Source organism: Marmota marmota, unplaced genomic scaffold, assembly GCF_001458135.2.
Source record: "Marmota marmota marmota unplaced genomic scaffold, marMar, whole genome shotgun sequence".
Taxonomy (NCBI): domain Eukaryota; kingdom Metazoa; phylum Chordata; class Mammalia; order Rodentia; family Sciuridae; genus Marmota; species Marmota marmota.
Window position 1 is genome coordinate 28,199,806 of NW_026000185.1, and position 23,061 is coordinate 28,222,866.

At 52.2% G+C, this 23,061-nt stretch overlaps 2 protein-coding genes across 2 annotated transcripts in view; one reads left to right on the forward strand and one right to left on the reverse strand.

Annotated features, from left to right (window-relative positions):
- Window positions 1–5,870, reverse strand: part of Ssc4d (scavenger receptor cysteine rich family member with 4 domains) — an 8,730-nt gene extending 2,860 nt beyond the window's left edge. Inside the window, exons 1-7 of the mRNA XM_048789962.1 lie at window positions 5,637–5,870; window positions 3,988–4,566; window positions 3,393–3,470; window positions 2,298–2,612; window positions 1,326–1,403; window positions 614–688; window positions 186–497 (exon numbers count right to left, since the gene is read on the reverse strand). Coding sequence (XP_048645919.1) covers window positions 186–497; window positions 614–688; window positions 1,326–1,403; window positions 2,298–2,612; window positions 3,393–3,470; window positions 3,988–4,566; window positions 5,637–5,820 — 1,621 coding nt within the window. The 5' untranslated portion in view covers window positions 5,821–5,870. The remainder of the gene's footprint in view (window positions 1–185; window positions 498–613; window positions 689–1,325; window positions 1,404–2,297; window positions 2,613–3,392; window positions 3,471–3,987; window positions 4,567–5,636) is intronic.
- A 7,189-nt stretch (window positions 5,871–13,059) lies between these two features.
- Zp3 (zona pellucida glycoprotein 3) lies at window positions 13,060–22,748 on the forward strand. The gene is made up of 8 exons (XM_015490691.1): window positions 13,060–13,374; window positions 15,940–16,058; window positions 16,837–16,940; window positions 17,030–17,207; window positions 17,305–17,422; window positions 21,841–21,932; window positions 22,065–22,195; window positions 22,531–22,748. The coding sequence occupies exons 1-8, from the start codon at window positions 13,060–13,062 to the stop codon at window positions 22,746–22,748; spliced, it is 1,275 nt and encodes a 424-aa protein (XP_015346177.1).
- The last annotated feature ends 313 nt before the right edge of the window (window positions 22,749–23,061 follow it).

A 23,061-nucleotide genomic window follows, 5' to 3' on the forward strand; every position in this document is an offset into this window, starting at 1 on the left:
AGTCCCGGCGGAGTGCTCCCGCGGCAGTGCCGCAGAGAGGCCTCACGCGCGTCCCCGCCCATCCCTCTCAGGCCCCGCCCAAGCGCGCAGTGCGTGTACGCGAGCCCACCTCTCTGCCTGCGTGCGTACGTGGGCCCCGTCCGCACCGCAGAGGGCGCCTCCGCGCGGTCCAGCCGCGGTCTCACCTGCGCAGAGAGCGCCCGCGTCCTCGTGGTGACCGCAGTTGTGCTGCCCCCAGCCCAGGTGGAAGCAGTCGCTCAGGCGGGCTTCGGTACCCACACAGCCCACATTGTCCAGCAACACCGGGCCGCGGCCGTAGCCGAAGTGACCGAGACCCGTAGCGCCCAGCGCAGGTCCGCAGCCCGCCTCGCGGCAAGCCACGCGCGCGTCCGCGAAGTCCCAGTCATCGTCGCACACGGTGCCCCAACCCCCGGCGTACAGCACCTCCACGCGGCCACGGCACGGGCCCGGGCCGCCCACCAGCCGCAGCCGCCCGCCTGCAGGGCGCACAGGCCCGCGGCCAGAGGGGGCTGGGCTGGGGCGGCCGGCTCCCTGGCAGAGCCCCGGCCCCATCCTCTCCCACCCCCCGCGGGACACCTGCTCGGCCACTTACTTTTCTTCCCCGCAGCCCAGGTGGGTGTGGTGGACAGAGCCGACGCCCCAGAAGACTGGGCACCAACTCTGGTACCTGCGGAGACAGCGTTTAAAGGGCACTAGGAGGTCTGTCCTGCAGCAGGCGGGGGGGACCCCAACTGCCACACCGCACCTCACATTCAGTCCTAGTCTCAGAGTCACCATGTATGGTGTATAATGTAGAATTTTAATTCTAGACGTTAACCTAATTTTAATCCCAGTAAGAGCTCCAGCCCCAGTTCCAACCTCACTTAAAAAAAAAAAAAAGATTTTAACATTGGTTTGTTTGTGTGTGGTTCTGAGGATCACCTAGCACCTCACCCGTGCTAGGCGAGCGCTCTACCACTGAGTTACAGCCCCAGCCCTCCAACCTCACTTTTAACCTTGATTCATCCTTTAGGTTAACTCCCTCACCAAGTCTCTGATTTCCCAAACTCAGCAGCAGCCCCAAATTTTACTTAAGTTCTTTGGAGAAATCTTACCACCGCCTCCCACCCCGCCGAACTTTTCAGGGCTCCGGGTTTCATCCTTGTTCCATCTGCTCATGGTTCTCTCACCCACCCTTACCATCTGGCCAAAAGCCCTGGCCTGTGAGTAATGAACCCATTCCTGTGAATCCAAAACAGCATTCCCAGTTCGCAGCCCCACCCACCTTGCTCCTACGGTTTCAGCCTGGAGGGTGGGCTTTATACCTGATGGCTCAGTGTGCCAGGCCCCATCTGCTCTTGTGGCCAAGGGTGGCAGTGCTGTGAGAGTTGTGGGACCCAGGACTAGAGCAGGAGAAAAGAGAGCAGGATCAGAGGCTGAGGTTCAGGTGAGCCATGGGCTCTCAGGAGAGGAGAGGAGGGTCTCTTAGAAATGACACCAGATTTTACTTCCTTGGACAGGGGCTCAGCCCTAGCTGGGATCTAAGAAGGCCCCACTTTTGACAGTAGTGATTGACTTGGGCTAGCCTTTACAGTGTATTCAGGGCTTGCAGGACCATGCTTTCAGTTCTTTCCAGTGTCCTATGTTCTCATAAGCCTAATGTGTCCAAGACTAGAGAGAAAGCCTTGCCCACTAGGGAGGGCCATTCACAATTCTTTTTTTTTTTTTTTTTTTAAGAGAGAGAGAGAATTTTTTAATATTTATTTTTTAGTTTTCGGCGGACACAACATCTTTGTTTGTACGTGGTGCTGAGGATGGAACCCGGGCCGAATGCATGCCAGGCGAGCGCGCTACCTCTTGAGCCACATCCCCAGCCCATTTTTTTTTTTTAAATCAGGGATTGAACCCAGGGGCGCTTAACCACTGAGCAACAACCCCATCCTTTTTTATATTTTGAGGCAGGGTCTCCCTAAGTTGCTGAGGCTAGCTTTGAACTTACCATCCTACTGCCTCAGCCTCAGTATTCCACTAAGAGTTCTTGGAAATTGCTAGAAAGTTCTGGAGGCATTATTAGTGGAGCAGTACTGCAGTATTGTTACACAGCTGTGGAGTGTTCCCTAAATAGTAACGGGATATTCTGAGGCACCTTCTGGAGCAGGACTGAGAGAAGTCACTTCCAAGCCCTCCAGGAGAGCTCTTGGAACCGCTAAGGTAGCCAATGTTCGCTCCTCCCCCGCCCAGGCCTCAGCCCATCTCTACCTTGCCCTCCCCTCCAGGGCCCGCCCCAGAGCCTGCACCTGCGCAGAGCGCGCCCGCGTCTTCATGGTGACCACAGTTGTGCACGCCCCAGCCCAGGCTCAGGCAAGCTGCCAGGCGGGGTTCACCGCCTTCACAGTGCACGTTGTCCAGCAGGATGTGCCCCGTGCCAAAGCCGAAGAAGGCGTTGGTGGTGGCGGCCAAGGCCGCCCCGCAGCCTAGCTGGCGGCAGACCACAGCGGCGTCCGGCAGCCCCCAGTCATCGTCACACACCGTGCCCCACAGGCCGCCGTGCAGGATCTCCACTCGGCCCTGACAAGGGCCAGCGCCCCCCACCAGGCGCACGCTGCCCTCACCTGGTGAGGGGAGCGGGCTGGGGGCAGGGAACATCTCCCACCTGCTCTTCCTCCCCATTCACACACGTGCGCCAAGCCTGGACGCACCCTTCCGTGCCCCAGGACCCACAACCCAGGCGGAGCTGCCCGCCCACCCACCTCCAGGGCATTGCCTCCTCACAGTCCAGATGGGGCGGCTTGTGGGGTCACAGGGCAGCCAACCTTGGTTGGGTCATTCCTGCCTAAAACCAGCCCTCTGGTCCCTTTTCTCTGCTCTCCTGGAGGACTAGAGCGCAGGGCTTTGCCTTTACTACCACCTGAAGAAAACCTCCCCTTTCAAAGTGCAGCCCAACAACTCTTCCTCCATGAAGCCCTCCTGGCCTCCTGATTGAGGGAACCCTCTTCCTCCTCTGGACTTCCTTAACTGTCCTTCTTTGGGGGCCCTTTCCCTTTTTTATTTTTTGCAGTACTGAGGAGGGCGCCTGCTAGGCAAGCGCTCTATCCCTGAACTACATCCCTAGCCCTTTTTAAATTTTGTACTCTTGCTGAGTACCCAGGTTGGCCTTGAACTTGCATCTTCCTGCCTCAGCCTCCCATTGCTGGGATCGGATCGCAGGCTGCCCTTTTCCTTTTCTTGTTCCTCATTTTTGTGCCCCCCCTCCACTAATCTGCTCCCACCCCCAGTTCCCTCCTGCTCACCTTCTCCAGCCTTCGGTTTGCAATCCCCCTCTTCCCCTGCTTAGGGTAGAGTGTGGGCGACTCCTAAGGCCTAGGGGGGTCCCCCACATCACCCTTACTTACCTTTCCCATTCTGAGGAGTTGTAGGGGGCGCTCTACTGCTTAGCACCTTCCTTGTTGGGGACTGTGTCAGCAAGAATTCTGGGGAGGAAGCAGGAGGAAGGGAGGATACCTGAATTTTTCTGTGCTACATCTTCCCATCCACAGAATGAATGACAGGGCAAGGACGTGGATTCCTAAGGTGCTGCCTCTGGGGCTTCTGGGTGCACAAAGGGTCAAAGAGAATCACCCTGAGATTGAGAGGAGGAGAAGCTACCAAACTTCTTACTTCTTCAGTTTTTTCTTTTTCTTTTCTGCAGTGCTGAGGATTGAACCCAGGGCTGCTGTATCACTGGACTACACCGTCCCCTCAGCCCTTTTTATTTTGAGATGGGATCTCACTAAGTTGCCCAGGCTGGCCTCAAACTTGCAATCCTCCTGCCTCAGCCAGAGTCATTGGGATTACAGGCTTGAGTCATTGCACCCAGGAATGCATCCTTCTTAAAGCAGTTCACATTCCTGGGGAACTTATGCACATTTTCAGGTCCCACCTCAGACCTGCATACAGCCCTCTGCCTGCCATAGTTGGCCACCCTCCCCATCCGGGGCCTCAGCTCACCATCGCACAGGACAGCAACGTCCTCATAGTGAAAGCAGTTGTGCACGCCCCAGCCCCGGCTGCCACACTCGCTCAGCATGGTCTCCTGCCCACGGCACTCCACGTTGTCCAGCAGGATGGGCCCCCGGCCCTGGCCAAAAGCAAGGGGCCGCGGCACAGGCAGCGCCAGGCCACAGCCCAGCTGACGACACACCACATTGGCATCCACCACGTCCCAGTCATCGTCACAGACACTGCCCCAGGAGCCACTGTGCAGGACCTCCAGGCGCCCCCGGCAGCGGCTCGGGCCCCCCACCAGCCTCAGCTCTGTGAAGAGGGTTGAGCTGGCACCAGGGGGATCACTGGGCCCAATCTGCAGGATGCCCACTTTGCTGTAAGCCATGGACGTCTTGGGATCTGTCCCTTCTGTGAAATGGAGAGTCTGAGGCAGTGCCTTGGACGTGGGGGCATCTAGAGTCACGGAGGGCTGGTTAGTCATTCCTCCCTGAGGTCCTCTGAGTGCAGAGTACCTGAGGGCAGGTAAGGGTAGGGCAGGGCACCTACCTGAGAAAGTCCTTGGAGTGGCCTGGAGGGCGCTGGCTGAAACAGAGCAGGGGATAGCTTGGGCCCCTCTGCCCAGCCTCTGGCTGCCTGGTCTGAGCAACACAGCTTTCCCTCCCCATGGTCACCACCCAACTCCTCCCGGTCTCCAGCTTTTCCAAAGTCCTGTCACCTCTCTCTGGAACTGTCTAGATCAGCCTCCCTGCCTTACCTTTTCCCAGTGGTCCCTGGACCACTCCAGAAAGATCTGCTGGAAGCTTCCAGTCTCACTCTACTGCTAAATCCCTACAGGAGTCCTAGCCCTGAGTTCTGTTTACAATGACTTTTAGGGCCTTCTGACCAACCTCAACTTTTTTTTTTTCTTTTTCCTTTGAGGTGGTGGTGCTAGGAATTGAACCCAGGGGCCCTCTATCACCAACCTACATCCCTAGTTCTTTTTATATTCTATTTTAAAATAGGGTCTCACTAAGTTGCTGAGGCTGTCCTTGAATTTGTAACCCTCCTGCCTCAGCCTCCTGAGATAGTAGGTGTGGGCCACTAGGCCCAGCTTTAATCTTCCATCAATCTTGTCTCCAGGTCTTGAACCCTCTGGCCAACCCTACTAATTACAGCCCTGAAGATCCTTCAGGACCCAGCCTGGAGCTATTGTGGAAGCCTCCCGGTGTCCCTGGGCTAGACGAGCAATCTCCCCTGATTCCTGGGTACTGTGTATATGCCTCTTCCAGTGCCTTCTGCTTGGTAATATGGACATGCCTGTCTCATACCTGGTTCCCCAGGGCTCCCTGCTCAGGGTGAATTAGAAGATGTTCAGCACCCCCTCCTTAATCATGTAAACTGCAGTGGAGATTCCTTATGATTTTCCCCCAAAAGGTTAACCTATGGAATCCTTCTACTTCGGCTGTCACTTATGTGCTTAGTGTCTCATGGGACTAACTCACTCTCTCATTAGGACAATGTATGAGTCTTGTAGGATTTAACAGACAGGTCAACTTCAGTGGGGGTTCAAGGCCCTCCAGCAAATATTGAGATGGCTACCAGACAGCCATGCAGGACAGTGGAGAAAACCGAGAGCCAGGAAGAAATAGCAGGGGCTGGCTGGGAACACTCACCCAGTGGCAGGAGGAGGAGGAGGGACAGGGCTGGGGGGAGGGGTGAAGGGGCCACGCCCCCATCTCCAGGCCTCCACCCCCAGCTCTTCTCATTGGGCTGGGAACCAGCCGGCATCTCTGCTTCCATGTACCTGCAGCCAGCGGATGGCCCTTCAGATAGTCCCATCAAGGGGCTAGAAGTCATAGCTGGAACATCTGGAATTCAAGATTCCCAGTGTTTCCTTCCAGCTGGAAGGGACAACTTCAGAAGGAAATGGCATTCCACCAGGGTTTGACATTCCTGCTGCAGGCAGAGGCAGGGGCAGGGGCAGCAGCTGGGAGATGACTGTTGGAAGCAGGGACAGAAACTAATGAGGAGTTAGGTTTGGCTGGAGCCGGGGATGTTCAAAGAAGGCAGGGAATGGGAGTGAGGTTGGAAGGGTTGGCAGGGCCCACGCAGACAGCCAGATGGCTCAGAGCTCATCCTCCAGGGCTGTGCATTCCCCAGGGCAGTGTCCCAGATGGCAGGCATTCCATTAACTGCCCTAACCTAGGGGAATATAGATATTCGATTATTGTTTGATTTTTATTGGTTGCCTTTTTTTAAATTACAGTGCCTTCTATTTATGATAAAGGACCGTGATTTTCCATTTTTTTGGAACAATATAAAGTTTCCCTTTAAGATGGATTTAAATCCAAAGAAATGAGTCAATTCAAAGAAAAAAAAAACAATTAAGGAAATCAGTTCCCATGTAATCCCAGGGACTCAGAAGGCTGCGTCGGGAGGATTGCAAGTTCAAAGCCAGCCTGGGCAACTTAGCAAGGCCCTATCTCAAAATAAAATTTAACAAGGGGGGCCGGTATTGTGGCTCAGCGGTAGAGCATTTTTTGCCTAGAATGAGTCAGGCAGTGGGTTCCATGGCACCACATAAAAATAAACAAATGAAATAAACATTTTGTGTCCATCTACAACTTGAAGAATATTTTAAAATATTTTTTTAAAAGATGTGGGGAAAAAAATTTAAAAGGGTTGGGGATGTGGGTCAGTGGTAAAGTGCCCTGGGTTCAGACCCCAGTACCAAAAAAAAAGGTGGAGGAAGGTCTGAGGGAGTTACTGCCATTTGGAACACTCTGCCTTCTGAAGATTGTTTTTTCAGTGCTAAGGATGGGACCCAGGGCATCCTGCCAATTGAGCTACACTTCCAACCCTAAGACTTTTTTAGATTTTTGGATTGAGGTATAAAACCAAAACAATCCCCCCCCAAAAAAAAAGCATAAATCCTGTGTGTGGGATTCAGTGAACGCTCACTCTGCGTCATCGGTGTCCTAGAAGCCCCCCCACCTTCACATCGCCTTTTCTGGCAGACTTTAGCTGAGTGTGACACCAGGTATGCCAATGATGAACTGGTGGGTCGGGTTGGGGACAGATGGAGACTTCCTCAGAGGCTGATGCAGGTTCTCAGGGCTCCAGATAATGAAGGACAGAGAGAGAGGACAGACGCAAAAGATAGCTGGGGACCAAGTTGGCAGGGCAGGGCCTCCATGGGCTGGGGGGGCTGGGGGGGCTGGGGGAGAGGAACACCCAGCTGCCTCCCAGCCACCCTGATAGGCACTGCAGGAGGAAGTGCCCTGGAGGCTGGTTCTGTTGGTACTTGATGCCCCTCCCAGAAGGTCTCCCCCTTGCCCACAACCCTCGTCTCCACCTTGCTCACAACCCTCCACCCTGGCATAGTTGGGGAGAGCTGGAGAGGGTGAAAAGCTATCTGGACGCAGACACGGAGTTTTCAACACCCCATTCATGGGGCCTCGTACAGCCCCCAGTGGAATAATCAGCTTTTGTCCTCCCTCTGTCTGGACTGGGGACAGCTGGGAGATGGGAGCTGAGAACCTTGAGGAGGGGGAGAACCACAGGCCACTCTCTGCTGGGGCACATAGTTTTCTGGACCTTCCCTTGCCTCCCAAGGCCACCCACTTCTCAGGCTGCTGGGACATTACCTATCCCCAAGCCAGATCAATCTCCAGCTTGGGGGTGTGGGGACAGATAGATTCCAGAGAACCTGCCAGGAATCCTCAGGTGCCCCCACTCCCTCCCCTGCAAAGGAGAAAGACCCTGCTCCTGATCTCCATGGACTTCTAATCCTAGCTGACCCCAGCGCTGTCCAAGTGTCTGGTGAAGCCTGCCTCACCCCCACTTCCAGTCAGCTCCTCTGTCCTGTTCATGTCCTGGAAATATCCGTCAAGATAAGGATTCACCTTCTTCCTTTCCACCTTCCACAGATGCACCTGAATCCTTGGTTGTCACTTTACAGGGCAGGCAACAGCACAACACAGTGTTTAGAAGCTGCTAAGCCTCCCTGTTCTCATCTGTAAAATGGGGTTAGTAATACACTTACAGTTGTTGGTAGATGAAGGGAACTAACATTTGTAAAAGGTTTGGCCCACAGTGAGTGTCGTAGCTATTATTATTCTTATTGTAACCCCATCCAAACTATGAATCCTCAGTGGCAGGAGCCAGATCTTATTTAAGGGGCAGCAACTGGCACAGGATACCCAGGAAATGTTTGTTGAATGACTGGGTGAAGTTATGGGTGCAGAATCATAGATTGATGCCATCAGAAGGGGTCCAGGAGATTATAAAGGACAATCCCCCATCTGACCAGTGGATAACTTTTGTCACACACACAGACACATACAAACATACACTCGCAAAAGTGAAGGATCCATACCTGGGGGAATGTTCTGGGCTCTTTCTGTCCCTTCTTCTACAGTCAATCCAAGCTGGAATCACTCTCTCTGCCCTCGGATGTTTGGGAGGGGGAAGGATCCCCCCAGTGAAAACCAACTCAGAGCTTTCTTCTTTTCTTTCCAAAGATGGAAGGTGAACAGAGGCAAAGTCCCTGTCCATGGAGCTGGCTGGTGGCCCCAGCCTGTCCCCACCTGACCTTAAGAGCAGAGCAAGGCAAAGGAAGAGTGGAGGTGGCTTGCACTGCCTGGAGCAGCCCCAGAGGAAGGGCACCAGAGAGAGGAGGAGCCACTGGGGTTGGGTGGGGGCCCTTGGACTCTCAGGGCCAGGTAACCCCTCCTCTCCCTCCCCCTACCAGGGCTCCGGTTTCTGAAAGGCCTGCGCAGGGCTCCACCCCTTTGCAGAGCAGCCAAGCATCCCTGATTTCTGAAAGCCCTGACCCAACCCGGGAGTCCCCTGGACCACGTCCTGACCAGCACCTCTGTGGGGGTCTGGAAACATGGCCCCAGGAGCCTGGGTGCATGGGGTGGGTATCCCTGTCTCAGATGCTGCCAATTCCGTCTTCCTGTTTGGTACCTGGAGTTCTGGTACCTTTTGGGTTTTTGTAGTTATAAAAGTCAGGAGGTGACCTATAGTTGCAATCCAGAACTGGGCTGGGATTCTGCACATGCCCACTGGAACCACAAACTCTCAGAGCTGGAGAGCCCCTGAGAGCCCTCAAAGGGTGGTTCCCAAACCCAGCTGTATCCCATCACCCCTGAAGTGAGTTTAAAATACAAGCATCCCTCTCAGGTGGTTTCTAAGATACCCAAGATCCAAAATCTGCAGATGATCTAAGACTCTTATATAAAATGGCACAGTATGTGCATATAACCTATGCACAACCACACGTGCCTGTGATTTTATTATTATTTTTTACAGTGGCTGGGATGAAATCTCAGGGCCCTGTGCAAATAAGGCAAGTGCTCTACCACTGAGCCACACCCCCAGCCTTTCCTGAGTATTTTCAATCCCCCATCTGAATTCTAGGACAGACTTCATGGATACAGAGGGTGACTAAATGCAGATTCTTGCCCCCACCACTTAATGCCCAGAGATTCTCATCTATCAGTTCAAGGGCAGGAGCCTCTCAAAAGTAAACACATACACATACATACATACTTTTTGGTTTGGGGAATGGAACTCAGGGCCTTGGACATGCTAGGCATTGTCCTGAGCTACACCCCAAACCCCAAAAGTATGTTCCTGAAAAACTTCTTCCTTTTTTTTTTTTTTTTTAGATACTGGGGATTGAACTCAAGGGAACTCAACCACTGAGCCACATCTCCAGCCCTATTTTGTATTTTAGAGACAGGGTCTCATTGAGTTGCTCTGAGTTGCTTAGTGTCTCACCTTTGCGGAGGCTGGCTTTGAACTCTGAAAAACTTCCAAGGATCAAACAGGTCTCTCTGCCATCTTCAGAAGATCTTTATCATATGAATATTTATTTATTTATTTATGGTGCTGGGGATTGAACCCAGGACCTTGTGCATGCGAGGCAAGAACTCTACCAACTGAGCTGTGTCTCCAGTCCCCCAACTAGATTCTTAACACTCAGCTTCTAGCATTCTGGTATGTTCAAAAAGCAAATAATGAGGCAGACTGCGGCAGGGATATAGCTCAGTTGGTAGAGTACTTGCCTCGCATGCACAAGGCCCTGGGTTCAATCCCCAGCACCACAATAATTAAATAAGGGCTGAGGATATAGCTCAGTGGTCTAGTACCACTGGGTTCAATCCCCAGTATTACAAAAACACAAGCAAATTTAAAAAACAGCAGCAACAACAATAAATCCACTTAAATACCACTAGCATGAGCAAGGCCATAGATTTGGTCACCAGCACCAGTAAAAGAGAAAAAAAAAAATTAAATGCCACTAATTTTGTATTCTTCCTCTCTGAGAGCTTGACCCAGGCCCAGTGATAGGCCATCTTTAAATGCTGCACCTGCCAGTACTTCATCTCCTGCTAGGATTTTTCAGTAGACTCCTGACTCTTATTTCAGTTACTGGGCAGCATAAGATCCCACCCAGGAGCAAGATGTGGTGGCCCATGCTTGTAATTTCAGCAAATTGGGAGGCTGAGGTAGGAGGATCCTGAGTTCAAAGCTAGCCTCAGCAAAAGCAAGGTGCTAAGCAACTCAATGAAACCCTGTCTCTAAATAAAATACAAAATAGGGCTGAGGATGTAGCTCAGTGGTCAAGTGCCCCCAAATTCTATCCCCAGTACCAAAATAAATAAATAATGAAAAGGGTAATTTACCATTGAGTTACACTCCCTGTCCTTTTTTATTTATTTATTTTTGGTATTGGAGATTGAACCCAGGGGGGCTTAACCACTGAGCCCAGCCATTTATTTATTTATTTAGAGTTTTATTTAGAGTTGCTTAAGGCCTCACCAAATAGCTGAGGCTGGTTTTGAACTCCTGCCTCAGCCTCCCAAACTGCTGGGATTACAGGCGTATGCCATCACACCTGGATTGGTTTTTTTTTTTTTTGACACAGGGGTCTTGCTAAATTGCCAAGGCTGGCCTCAAACTTGAGATCCTCCTGCCTTGGCCTCTTGAGCTGCTGAGATTACAGATGTACACCACTGAACCAGACTAGGAAAATAGGTCCTATTCAAAGCCAGCCTTGAAGGAAGGCAAAGGAAACTTCACTGTTTCAAAAGTTCCATCTGCAAAAAGCTCTGGGATGAGGACAGCTTTATTTATTTAGGTACTAGGGATTGAACCCAGAGGTACTTTACCACTGAGCTACATCCCAGCCCTACTTATTTATTATTGATTTAATTAATTGAAGCATTGACTTGCTATGTTGCTGAGGTTGGTGTCACAGAAGGCTTTCTTTAGAACTTGGAACGAGAGAGAGAGAGAGAGAGAGAGAGAGAGAGAGAGAGAGAACCAAGTGCAGTGGTCCACATCCGTTTGGGCCAGCGGTTTGGGAGGCTAAGGCAGAAGGACTTTGAGTTCAAAGCCAGCTTCAACAATTTAGGCCCTAATCAATTTACTGAGACCTTGTCTTAAATTAAAAAATAAAAAAGAGCCCAGCACAGTGATGCACGCCTGTAATCCCAGCAGCAGGAAGATCATGAGTTCAAAGCCAGCCTCAGCAACAGTGAGGCACTAAGCAACTCAGTGAGACCCTGTGTCTAAGTAAAATACAAAATAGAGCTGGGATGTGGTTGAGTTAGGATTAGGGTTACCCTTACCCTCAGTGGTCTAGTCCCCCTGAGTTCAATCCCTGGTACCAAAAATAAATAAATAAATAAATAAAAGTATTGGGGCTGTGGCTCAGTGGTTAAGTGCCCCTGGGTTCAATCCCCTGTATGGAGTGGGAGTGGTAGGTGGGGGACACACACAAAAGAGAGGATGTTAGAGATGGAGGAATAGATTGGAGAAAGGTTGGGAGGGGATAGCAGCCTCCCTGTCTTCCACTTTCAGCCTGAGGAAGCCGTTCCCATGGGGGCAGGACGCCTTCAGTCTGTTTGCTCTCTGGTCCCTCTTCCCAGCCAGATTCTGCACCTGCCTCAGTCCCCACCTAGGTCCTCCTCTCCTCTTGGCTTTCAGGGCTCTGCCCCGCCCACCTCCCCAACCTCCTAGGCTCACCCCCAGGGAACAAAGTCTTCAGCCACTCTGGGCTCCTGACCACTTCCCAAGCCTACCCAGTATCCTCCATCTCTGCTCCCACAGCTGCCGCTGCCTAAGCAGCCGTCCCCTCCTCCTGCCCATTAAATGGATCAATTGAACAGAGTTTTCTCTCAGATGTTTTCCATTGAAGAACTTGCCCCTGGATATTTGTACTGAAACATACCAAAACCAAACTTCAGCACAAGGCCTTGGGTTTGATCCCCAGCGCTACAAACAAACAAAAAACTGGGCATGGTGCTACACACCTGTAATCCCAGCAGCTTGGGAGGCTGAGGCAGGAGGATCGCAAATTTGAGGCCAGTATCAGCAATTTAGCAAGACCCTGTTTTAAGATTCAAAAAAATAATAAGATAAAATAAAAAGGACTGGGGATGTAGCTCAGTGGTAAAACCTCCCTGGGTTCTAAACCCAGTACCACAAAAATAAATAAATTTGAATTTGACTCTCTAGGTGGATAACAATGGAGGAACTCCATCTGCAGGGACATGGTGTTCAGTTGATCCTATAATGTTCGACAGGGGCCCACGGGACTCCTTTTGTCTCCTAGTTGAATCCTTGTCTTCTCCCTTGCCAACCACGTGCTCCCGCTGTTTCTGATCTATACTCTTCACCCCATTCAATCTGGGTCCTGTTCCTCTCTTCACACAGACCCTCAGCTCCTTCCTGAGAGCCGGGACAGCAAACATCAAGAGGGTGGGAGCAGAGAAGGGGCGACAATTAGGGCTGACCCGGCCACCAGTGAATGCTTTAAGGTAAATAAGGAATCCCTTGGGGGTCCCAGCTACAAACCAGCTTCTGAGTGTCCCTCTAGGTGAGGGCTGGAGGTCCTCCTGCCTAACAAGCTCCCAGGTGTTACCCATGTGTCCACACTGGGGACCACTTCACGCAGCTGCAGGGGCCTAGCTGGCTGGGGAAGAGAGGCAAATGGAGCACAGGTGAAAAGCCTCCATCCAGGGGTATAAGATGGCTGAGTGGGCCTTGACCGCAGCACAGCAAGAGGCACTCTTCGGCGCCATGGAGCTGAGCTATGGCCTCTTCATCTGCTCTCTGCTGTGCGCGAGCACAGAGTTGTGCTCCCCACAACCTATCTGGATCGCGGCTGGGCCCACCCAGCTGCTGCTGCCGCTGCCTGCCTCCCCCGTGGAAGTGGAGTGTCTGGAAGCCCAGCTGGTGGTCACTGTCAGCAGGGACCTTTTTGGCACCGGGAAGCTAATCCAGCCTGCTGACCTCAGCCTGGGCCCTGAGGGCTGTGAACCCCTGTTCTCCGTGGGCAATGCTGATGTGATCAGATTTGAGGTTGGCCTGCATGAGTGTGGTAACGGTGTGCAGGTGAGGCTGGGCCCCCTGGCCCTGGTGGGGGGACAGCCTGGTTGCAGTCATGAAGGGACTCTTCCCTTGTAGATGGGGAGGTGACTCAGCTGAGCCCCGAGCCTGGACATTGGGGGGTGGCCATGGGGAGGCTCCTGGCTGTGGCTACTGAAACCTGGGAGGTAAAGTAGAACGTAGTGGCAGTGACCGATGGGCCAGACCAGGCACCCCACTCTGGCTCCTTCTGACCACTTCCTCCACCCACAGAAAGGGTACAGGAGCGATGGACCCAACATAGAACAGGGAGACAGAAGATAACCCTGCGGGTAGCCAGGTACTTGCCAGGGGCATTAAAAGCCTATTTAGAAAAGAGTCTTTGACATTTCAGAAAGCCTGCTATAACCAGCAACGCAGGAGGATCTCAAGTTTAAGACCAAACTTAGGAACTTAGAGAGGCCCAGTCTCAAAAAGGCTGGGGATGTGGCTCGGTGGTAAAGCAACCCTAGGTGCAATCCCTGGTACCCCCCCAAAATAAGCCTAAAAGTTATCACTGGGATGGGGAGGAAGAGGGAAGAGAATTTTGGCTTGCCTCACTCCTGTTTGATGGCTTGAAGCTTTAAATTAAAAGGGTCATGGGCCGGGGCATCATAACATACCCTCCTGTTGAAGATTCCCAGGCTTCCTTTGGGTGCCTGGGAACAGGTCCAAGCAGTAGAGGCTTAACATGGGATGCAGGTTAGAAAGAGACCTCAGGTAACCTAGGCCACGCCCCTCCCCTAAGGAAGTGGAGAAGTGGACACTTGGCAAGGCAGGACACACAGCTCCCCAGCTAGTCCTGATTCCCCTGGACCTCCTTCTGTTGGCCTATGGAGGGCCAGTCCTCCCCTCCATCACAGGGCCCTGCTCCTGACCCTGGACTCTACTTGGCCGGGCGAGGGCAATACAGCTCCTGGACCCCTATAGGCTGAGCTCTGGCCTGAAGTGTGATTTCCCCCAGGAATCTCCTCAAGAACTCACTGTCCTTGTCTTCCTGGGGAGCCAGAGCTACAGCCTCGGTTGGGGTGTGTGTGTGTGTGGGGGGGGGTTTTACTAAAGATTGAGCTCAATCCTCTAACCTCTTTTTAAAATGAGGGAAAAAACCCTCACTAAGTTGCTGAGGCTGGCCTCAAACTTGTGATCCTCATGCTTTAACCTCCCAAATTGTTGGGATTACAGGCAGGTGCTACCACACCCAGTACTGTAAAAGTTGTTTGAAAAATTAGTGTAGCCCGGCGCAATAGCGCACACCTGTAATCCCAGCAGCTCAGGAGGCGGGAGGCAGGAGGATCACAAGTTCAAAGCCAGCCTCGGCAATTTAGCCAGACACTAAGCAACTCGATGGGACCCTGTCCCTAATAAAATACAAAATCGGTGCTCAACTGTCCCTGAGTTCAATCCCTGGTACCCCCCTCCAAAAACAAAAAAAAAATTAGTCCAGCTTAGTCCCAAATTCTAGAATAACCTGGGGAGCTTCTAAAAATCCTGAAGTCCTGGCTGTACCCCTTACTAAAGCGGAACGGGCATGGGAGGCAGCCATGAGCATCTGAGTCTCGGGTGAAGCCTCCAGCAAAGCCTGGCAGCTTCTTCCTTTGCCAGTGTTCTGCCTCCTGCCTGATGAGGTTCACCTGGCCCTGGGCTCAGTTTAATGCTCCGCCCTGAAATTATTCTCTTAAATGAGAGGCTCCACAAATTCTGCTGCTGGCCCTGTCTGGGGCACTTACAGATCCAGAACTGCCCTCTGAAGATCTAGGGTGGGGGCAGCTGGGCCACAAGGGACCTCCTTTCTAGGCAGGCTCTGTAAGGGGAAGTGAAAAGACCCCTGGCAGGGCCTGCCTGTCTCCTCCACCCTCGGGAGACCACTGAACCTTCCCCTGCTTCTGTGAAGTGGGCCCCAGATAAGGTGGGAAGGTGATAGTGATGAAGATTGGCCAGGCGCGATGGCACACGCCTGTAATCCCAGCAGCTCAGGAGGCTGAGAAGGGAGGATCAAGGGTTCAAAGCCAGCCTCAGCAAAAGCAAGTTGCTAAACAACTCAGTGAGACCCTGTCCCTAAATACAAAATAGGGCTGGGGATGGGGCTCCGTGGTCGAGTGGCCCCAAGTTCAATCCTTGGTACCCACCAAAAAAAAGGCACCAAGCTGCCCCTAGGTCTTTCTTGCCTCCCCACCCCAATAAGAAGAAATTGCCCATGGCCAGGTGCAGTGATGCACACTTGTAATCCCAGTATTCGGGAGGCTGAGGCAGGAGGATCACAAGTGTGAGACCATCAGTGGCATAATATCCCCGAGTTCAAGTCACAGTACCGCCCAAAAGTGGTGTGTATATCCTGAGGTCACTGGGCACTGCTTCCTATCTGCCTGCCACGTAGCTGATGCAGACACCTACAGGGGTGTCAGGTAAAGACTGAGATATTAAGAGGACACCTGCCCAGCCCCTCCTTGCTGGTTGGTTTCACCCCAGCAGGCTGCCTTCCCTGCACCCTCACAGGGGCCAAACCTGCCTGGACCAGGTGATGCCTGTAGTGCTAACGCCTCCCCTTTGCTTCAGGTGACAGATGATGCCCTGGTGTACAGCACCTTCCTGCTCCATGACCCCCATCCCATGGGAAACCTGTCCATTGTGAGGACCAACCGCGTGGAGATTCCCATTGAGTGCCGCTACCCCAGGTCAGTATGGGATGGGCCGTTTTGGCCTCTGGTGGCTATGTCCCTGGTTTGCCGTGGCTGCAGGCAGGTGGCTTGGCTTGTTGGAACAGTTTGCAGGTGGCTATGAGAAGGGAAAGTGCCAGCAGCTGTGGTCACTGCCCTCAGCCTGCGTGGAGGTGGGGGTGCCTTCTGAATTGTCTGAGCCTCTGACTTGTGTGGCCTCTTAAGGGAGGCTTAGTGTAGCCCTAGACCTTGGAGGGGGTGGGTATTAGGCCATCCTAGGCCATCCCAGGCCCTCCTCAGAATCAGAAGCGTCTTTCAATAGTGCTGCTGTGACTGAGACCCTGTGTCAAAATAAAAAGATGGGGATGTGGCTTGGTGGTTAAGCACCCCTGGACTCGAGCACCAGTACCAGGAAGGGGGGAAAATACTGCTGCTACAGTAGGTCCTACACCAAGTCCTGGCCCTGCAGCCCCTAGCATGAAGCATGTGCCTATGAATTTTACCACCAAAGCAGGAGGTGAGGGTGACCAGGCCTGTGCAGTCAAGGTTGGGTCCTACGTCAGGCTCAGCGGAGGGCACAGGCCTTAGTCCTGCTCTCAAGTGTAGATATTCAGGAGGATTTAGGGACAGGCTCAGGCTTTGGGTACCTTGGCCTAGCTGCCTGTGGGCCATCACTGAGGACAATGCCATAGAGAAACTGGACACCCCCCTGCCGCCATAGGCCCTAGGGTGGTGGAGGGTGGTGGAGGGGGGTGTGCCCTGGGACCCGTGTGGGCAGCTGTGACGGTTCTCCCAGGCAGGGCAATGTGAGCAGCCAGGCCATCTGGCCCACCTGGGTGCCCTTCAGGACCACAGTGTCTTCAGAGAAGCAGCTGATTTTCTCTCTGCGCCTGATGGAGGGTGAGCCAGGGGTAGGGAGCGAGGGGAGCCTGGGTGGGGAGCCTGGGCGGGGAGCCTGGGCGGTCTCTAGCCCTGGTTGTGTCCTCCAGAGAACTGGACCTCTGAGAAACTGTCCCCCACCTTCCACCTGGGAGACACCGCCTACCTCCTGGCCGATGTCCACACTGGCAGCCACCCGCCACTGCACCTGTTTGTAGACCACTGTGTGGCCACCCCGACACCAGACCAGAGCGCCTCGCCTCGTCACAGCATTGTGGACTTCCATGGGTGAGGCCTGGGCTGACTTTTTCCAGGGAGTCTTGGTCACCAGATGGCTCGAGCCCATGTCCCCAGCCTCTAACATGTTCCCTTGTTCCCTTCCAAGTTGCCTTGTGGACGGTCTCTCCGATGGCTCTTCTGCATTCCAAGCTCCCAGGTCTAAGACCGATGTTCTCCGATTCACCATGGATGTGTTCCACTTCGCTAACGACTCCAGAAATACGGTACTAGCTTTTTAAAGTTGCCTAGAAGATTGAACTCTGGAGGCTGGGGATATAGCTCAGTTGGTAGAGTCCTTGCCTTGCATGTACAAGGCCCTGGGTTAAATCCCCAGCACCACCAAAGGGAAAAAGAAGCATGACCAGAGTTCAATTTATTTTTTTTTTTAATAGCCTACTGGTGGCTGGGGCGGTGGCTATGCCTGTAACCCCAGCAGCTGAGGAGGCTGAGGCAGGAAGATTGAGTCCAAAGCCAGCCTCAGCAACTTGGCAAGGCCTTGTGCCTAAATACAAAAAGGCTGAGGATGTGGCTCAATGTTAAGTACCCCTGGGTTCAATCTTGGGTATCAAAAATACATATATATCCTCCTGATGTCCCTCACTGGTGTCCCCTTAAGCAAATGACTTACTGGTAGAGATAACTGTAACTCTCAACTTGAGGGCCTCAAAGGCCACAGCTTCATCTTCTTGGCCTGAGCTAACACAAATCCATAAGCAGGGCTGGGGATGTGGCTCAAGCGGTAGCGCGCTCGCCTGGCATGCGTGCGGCCCAGGTTCGATCCTCAGGACCACATACAAAGATGTTGTGTCCGCCGAAAACTAAAAAAAAATTTTAAAAAAATCCATAAGCAGGTAGAAAATCCATGCAGGATGGGGGTAGTTTAGGATCCTAGAACTAGAAAAAAAAACTAGAACAGGGACCCAGGTGACCTAGCTGACAGCCCAAATAAGACCAATAACTACTGGGCTTGGTCACCAAGCTGTAGGGCAGAACCCAGAGGACGATAGGTTGAGTGGAGGTGTTGGTCCTCCAGGAGCAAAGAGCTGCTGTGACCCCCTCTGCTGAGTCGCCCCTTGGACTTGATCCTAGGCTAGACCAGTGACAAAAACCAGTAACACCTGGGGGGCTTTGAAACAGATTGCTGGGCCCCACCCCTTGGGCTTGATTTAGTAAATCAAGACTAGAGCTGAGAATTTTTATTCCTAGCAAGTTTTCAGGTGATGTCAACCTTGTTGGTCCAGGGTGCCCCCTTGCCAACTACTAAGCTGGAAAAGAAAACTAAGAGGGATGGAGAGGCAGGAAGATGGGGAGGAGGATGGTGTGGGAAGCGCTGGCAAAGCTACAAAGTATTGTGGATTCCTACAGTGAAAAATCAAGCTTCTATTTAAAAAAAAAAAAAAACAAACAAAACAGTTCCCAGATATGGGAGTGGGAGATAGGAAGCCTGGAATAGCTGATCAGGTAAAGTAGTGTGTTTTAAAGATGCAGGAAATTAAACTCGGGACCTTACCACAAGTGAGAGCAATGATCCACCAATGAGCTACATCTCCAGCCCAAAACAGGGGGTTTTTTTTTTTTTTTTTTTTTGTACCAGAGATTGAACTCAGAGGTACTTAACCATTGATCCACATCCCCAGCCCTATTTTCTATTTTACTAGAGTCAGGGTCTCACTGAGTTGCTTTAGTGCCTCACTGATGCTGAGGCTGGATTTGAACTTGCAATTCTCCTGTCTCAGCCTCTCAAGCCCCTGGGATTACAGGTGTGCGCCACCGTGCCTGGCCAAAACAGGGGTTTTTAATGTTGATTCTCTACTGATCACTTAGAGAGGTCACAAAAATACTGATGCCTGGGCTAGGGGTATAGCTTGGTGGTAAAGATGTAGTTCACATGTGCAAGGACCTGGGTTCAATCCCCACAAAGACTACATAATCCCACATTTTCACTTAACTAGGTGGGAAGTTGGGTTTTACAAACACACCTACTATCTAGGTTTTACTGTTAGCATTTTATTTCTTGGTACCAGGGATTGAACTAGGGGTGTTTAACCACTGAGCCATATTCCCCAGCTCCTTTGTCTATTTTAGAGACCTTTAAGGCTTCATTAAATTGCTAATCAGCCTCCTGAGCTGCTGGGATTACAGGCTATCATTAGCACTTCACTACATCATCTACTAGCGTTTTGTTGTATGTCTTTCTCCTCTTATTAAATGTTTGATACATTTCTCTCAGATGATCCTAGTAAGCAGCCAAGTTTACCAACCAACGAGATGGGCTCATCTGGCTAGGCAGTGTTAAGGGACAAAGGGGGAGTTGTAGAGCATGACATTGATGCTATCTCTCCAACTCCAACCTTGCTGTGTGTGGGGGGGGAAAACTGTTCGATACAGATGGGTAGGTGACAGGTGGGGCGGGAATCTGATGCTGAGATGGCCAGAAGCTCTCCATGGAGGGTCCTGGGTTGAAATGGGACTGGGGAGAAAGAACAGATGAAGAAAAGGGGTCCTGGTCCTCAGATCAGTGACCTTGTGGGTCTTAGGGTAGAAGAGATCTTGGTTGGAGAAGGGAGCTGATGTTAACAGCAGACGTGGGTGGAGGGGAGTAAAAGATAAGCCTTGGTACGGTACGGGTGCTAGCCAGCTACAGGGGTGTGAGTGGACCTGGTGACATCTTTAAGATTAGAGGACGTGGATTCATAGAAGGAGCCTAGGACTTGGGCAGGCTCGCCCTCAAACGTGGAAGGCATGGCTTGGTGGATGGTGGCCCAAGGCACAGGGAGAAGGAACAACTTTTAAGAGCTGTAAGGGGCTGGGTACGGTGGAGCACACTTGTAATCCCAGTGGTCTGGGAGGCTGAGGCAAGAGGATCTCGAGTTCAAAGCCAGCCTCAGTAACTTAGCAAGGCCTTAAGCAACTGAGAGACCCTGTCTCTAAATTAATAAAGGGCTGGAAATGTGGCTCAGTGGTTAAGTGCCCTCGAGTTCAATCCCTGGTACAAAAGAGAGCTGTAATTAGGATGAGGCACAGCGCACACCTGTAATTCCAGCTACTGGGGATGCTGAGGTGGGAGGATAACAAATTTGAGAACCTGTCTCCAAAAGTTATAGGGGAACATCTGGGGATCTTGGGCTCTAGGTTAGCATCAAAAGAAAAGTCAGGGGGGGACACTAAAGACAAAAGCAGCTCCCCTTTATGGAGTAAGGACTTTAAAGGAGCTGGAAGCTATCTTCTTGTAGGACAGATGGATAGGCAGGCAGCCAAAAACACATCCTGGATCCTGCAAAGGTCTAGCTTTAAGTTTCTGAGATGGTTTCCCTGGAGGTGCACTTGGCCACTAGGGGGTGGCCAAGGCTTGTGGCTCTGCTTGAGGCTTCAGCTAGAAGGTGGTAGAATGAAACAAGGAGGTGTCCAAACCCTACCTAAAATATGCAAGGGATCCCTAACTTGGGATGGCTCAAAGTTGAACTGAACCCAGGCTTGGTCAGAATACCCCCTGCCACGCTGGGGCATATAGCTCAGGGGAGATGCACTTGCATGCCTGGGGCCATAGGTTAGATCAAAGGGCAAAACAAGAAAAGACCTCAGCCCAGGTGCTGGGCTGGGGTGTCAGACTCCTGGTGAGTAGCTTTTGGGGTCATAGATCCCTCAACTCCCAGCAGGAGTTTATTTTACTAGAGGAATTAAGTGACAAGTCAGAGGCTGTGGCTAGGCCAGGTCTAGCCAGGGCACTAGCCTGATCATTATCACTAAAGATGCTCGAAGAGCCTGTACAGTGGCACAGGCCTATAATCCCAGCAGCTCAGGAGACTGAGGGTGGAGGATCGTGAGTTCAAAGCTGCCATCAGCAAAAGCAAGGTGCTAAGCAACTCGGTGAGACCCTGTCTCTAAATAAGACACCAAAATAAGTCTGGGGCTCTAGCTCAGCAGTTGAGTACCCCTGAGTTCATCTCTGGTACAAAAGAAAAACTTGAAAAAGCTGACAGGACAAATGGATAGAAGACACAGGCTGGGCTGGGGCTCAGAGGTAGAGTCTTTGCCGAGCCTGTGAGTCCGGGGTTCAAACCCCAATTCTGTGCAAGCAGGGCGGGGGTCCCGGGGAGCATATGCCTAAGGAAGAGAAACTCGGGAAACATTTCCAAGGAAATAGCCAGAAAATTTTTCTGTCTGGTGCAAACTCTAGAGAAGCTCGTACAAGAGACCTCTGTCCAAGGACCTCGGGTCACAGAAACCACTTTCATTTGAAAAATGGGGTCCTATCCAATGACTACATTCTGAGAAGTAGTTTATCAATCCGTCAAGTGACAGGTGGCAATCTCAGAAACCCAGCTAAGCTGCCTGCTAGGAAGGTGTCTACCACCCACTGGGTCACCTGGGTCTGAGTGGGGGGCTTTTACAATACTCAATCCTCCTCTCATCACTGAAGGGCTGACTTCATGAGCCCAGGGCTCACGGTGCCATGTGATCAAGACTATTTGGGAAAGGATCCATGGAAATGGTGGGTTCCAGCTTAGAATTAGATTTGCTACTCATTCTGCAATTTTGGGGTAAATTGAAAGATGGAAGTTCATCTTCCAGACCCCTGGAAGGGCTAAGGGTTATAGAACCAGTTTGTCAAAGTCACCAGCACACCTGCTATTTCTTTCAGATCTATATCACCTGCCATCTGAAGGTCATTCCTGCCCACCAACCCCCGGATCAACTCAACAAAGCCTGTTCCTTCAACAAGTCCTCCAACAGGTGAGGAGAGCAGATTCTGTGTCCCTGGGTGGAAACCTAACCAGGGATGCCTGGCCTCTACTCCCCCCAGTATCCCCTCAGCCACATTTCTGTCAGCAAGGACACCTCAAGCCCTTTGTCTTCCCTTCTCAGCTGGTCGCCAGTTGAAGGATCTGCTGAGATCTGTGAATGCTGCGGCAGGGGGGACTGTGGCACACCAGGCTCTTCCAGGAGGCAGCCCCCTGTCCAGGGGCCCAAGGCCACGTCACGAAACCGCAGACATGGTATGTCACCACGGGCCAGTCACTGAGTTTTAGTTTTCCTCATATTCTAGGACACCTGTCATCTTGGTAGTATTTTCCCTTGTCCCTCACTGAGGCTGTTGATTCCGGGGATGTGGCTTAGGGCTATATACAGAAGGCTAAAAGGACTCTGAGCACCTTCCAATAGCAGATGGGATTCTGTGCCCTGGGATTCTCCTGGGACATAATAGGAAGTGTTGGGAGAATAAACAGCTGTTAGAGCCAAATCTAGTTTAGCTTATGAAGACAGCAAAATCCACAATCTGACTCCTGGTGAGGGACAAAAGTGACCTTCAGGTGTCCCACTCTCTTCATAGTGACTGAAGAAGCTGATGTCACCGTGGGGCCACTGATTTTCCTGGGAAAGGCTGATGACCCTGGCGACCGTGGCGTGGAGGGTTGGCACACTCCTGCTCACGCCTCCATGGCGCTGGGCCTGAGCCTGGCTGTGGTAGCGTTCCTGACCCTGGCTGCTGTTGTCCTGGGTCTTGCCAGGAGGTGCCACACTGCTTCCCACCCCGTGTCCTCTCCTTAATAAAAGAAAAGCAGCTCTGGATGTGGTGCAGTGTAGACTGTCGAACGGCACGATTCCACAGGCAGGGCTGACTCCGGATGCCTGTCTAGAAGGTCTGGAAGTCCTGGGACGTAGACCTGTATTTTCCTGGTTTGGGGGCATATGTGGCCTTCTGGGGTACAGACCTCACTTCTCCAGGGGCAACTGTATAATTTGATTCCAAGGAGGCCACAATAGAAACTGTGGGACAAGAGCAGGGTACACCCAGCCAACCTCTCTTCTAGGTAAGAATCTTGCAGTTCTGGCCTTGGGTGATGACCGTTGTCCATACCGA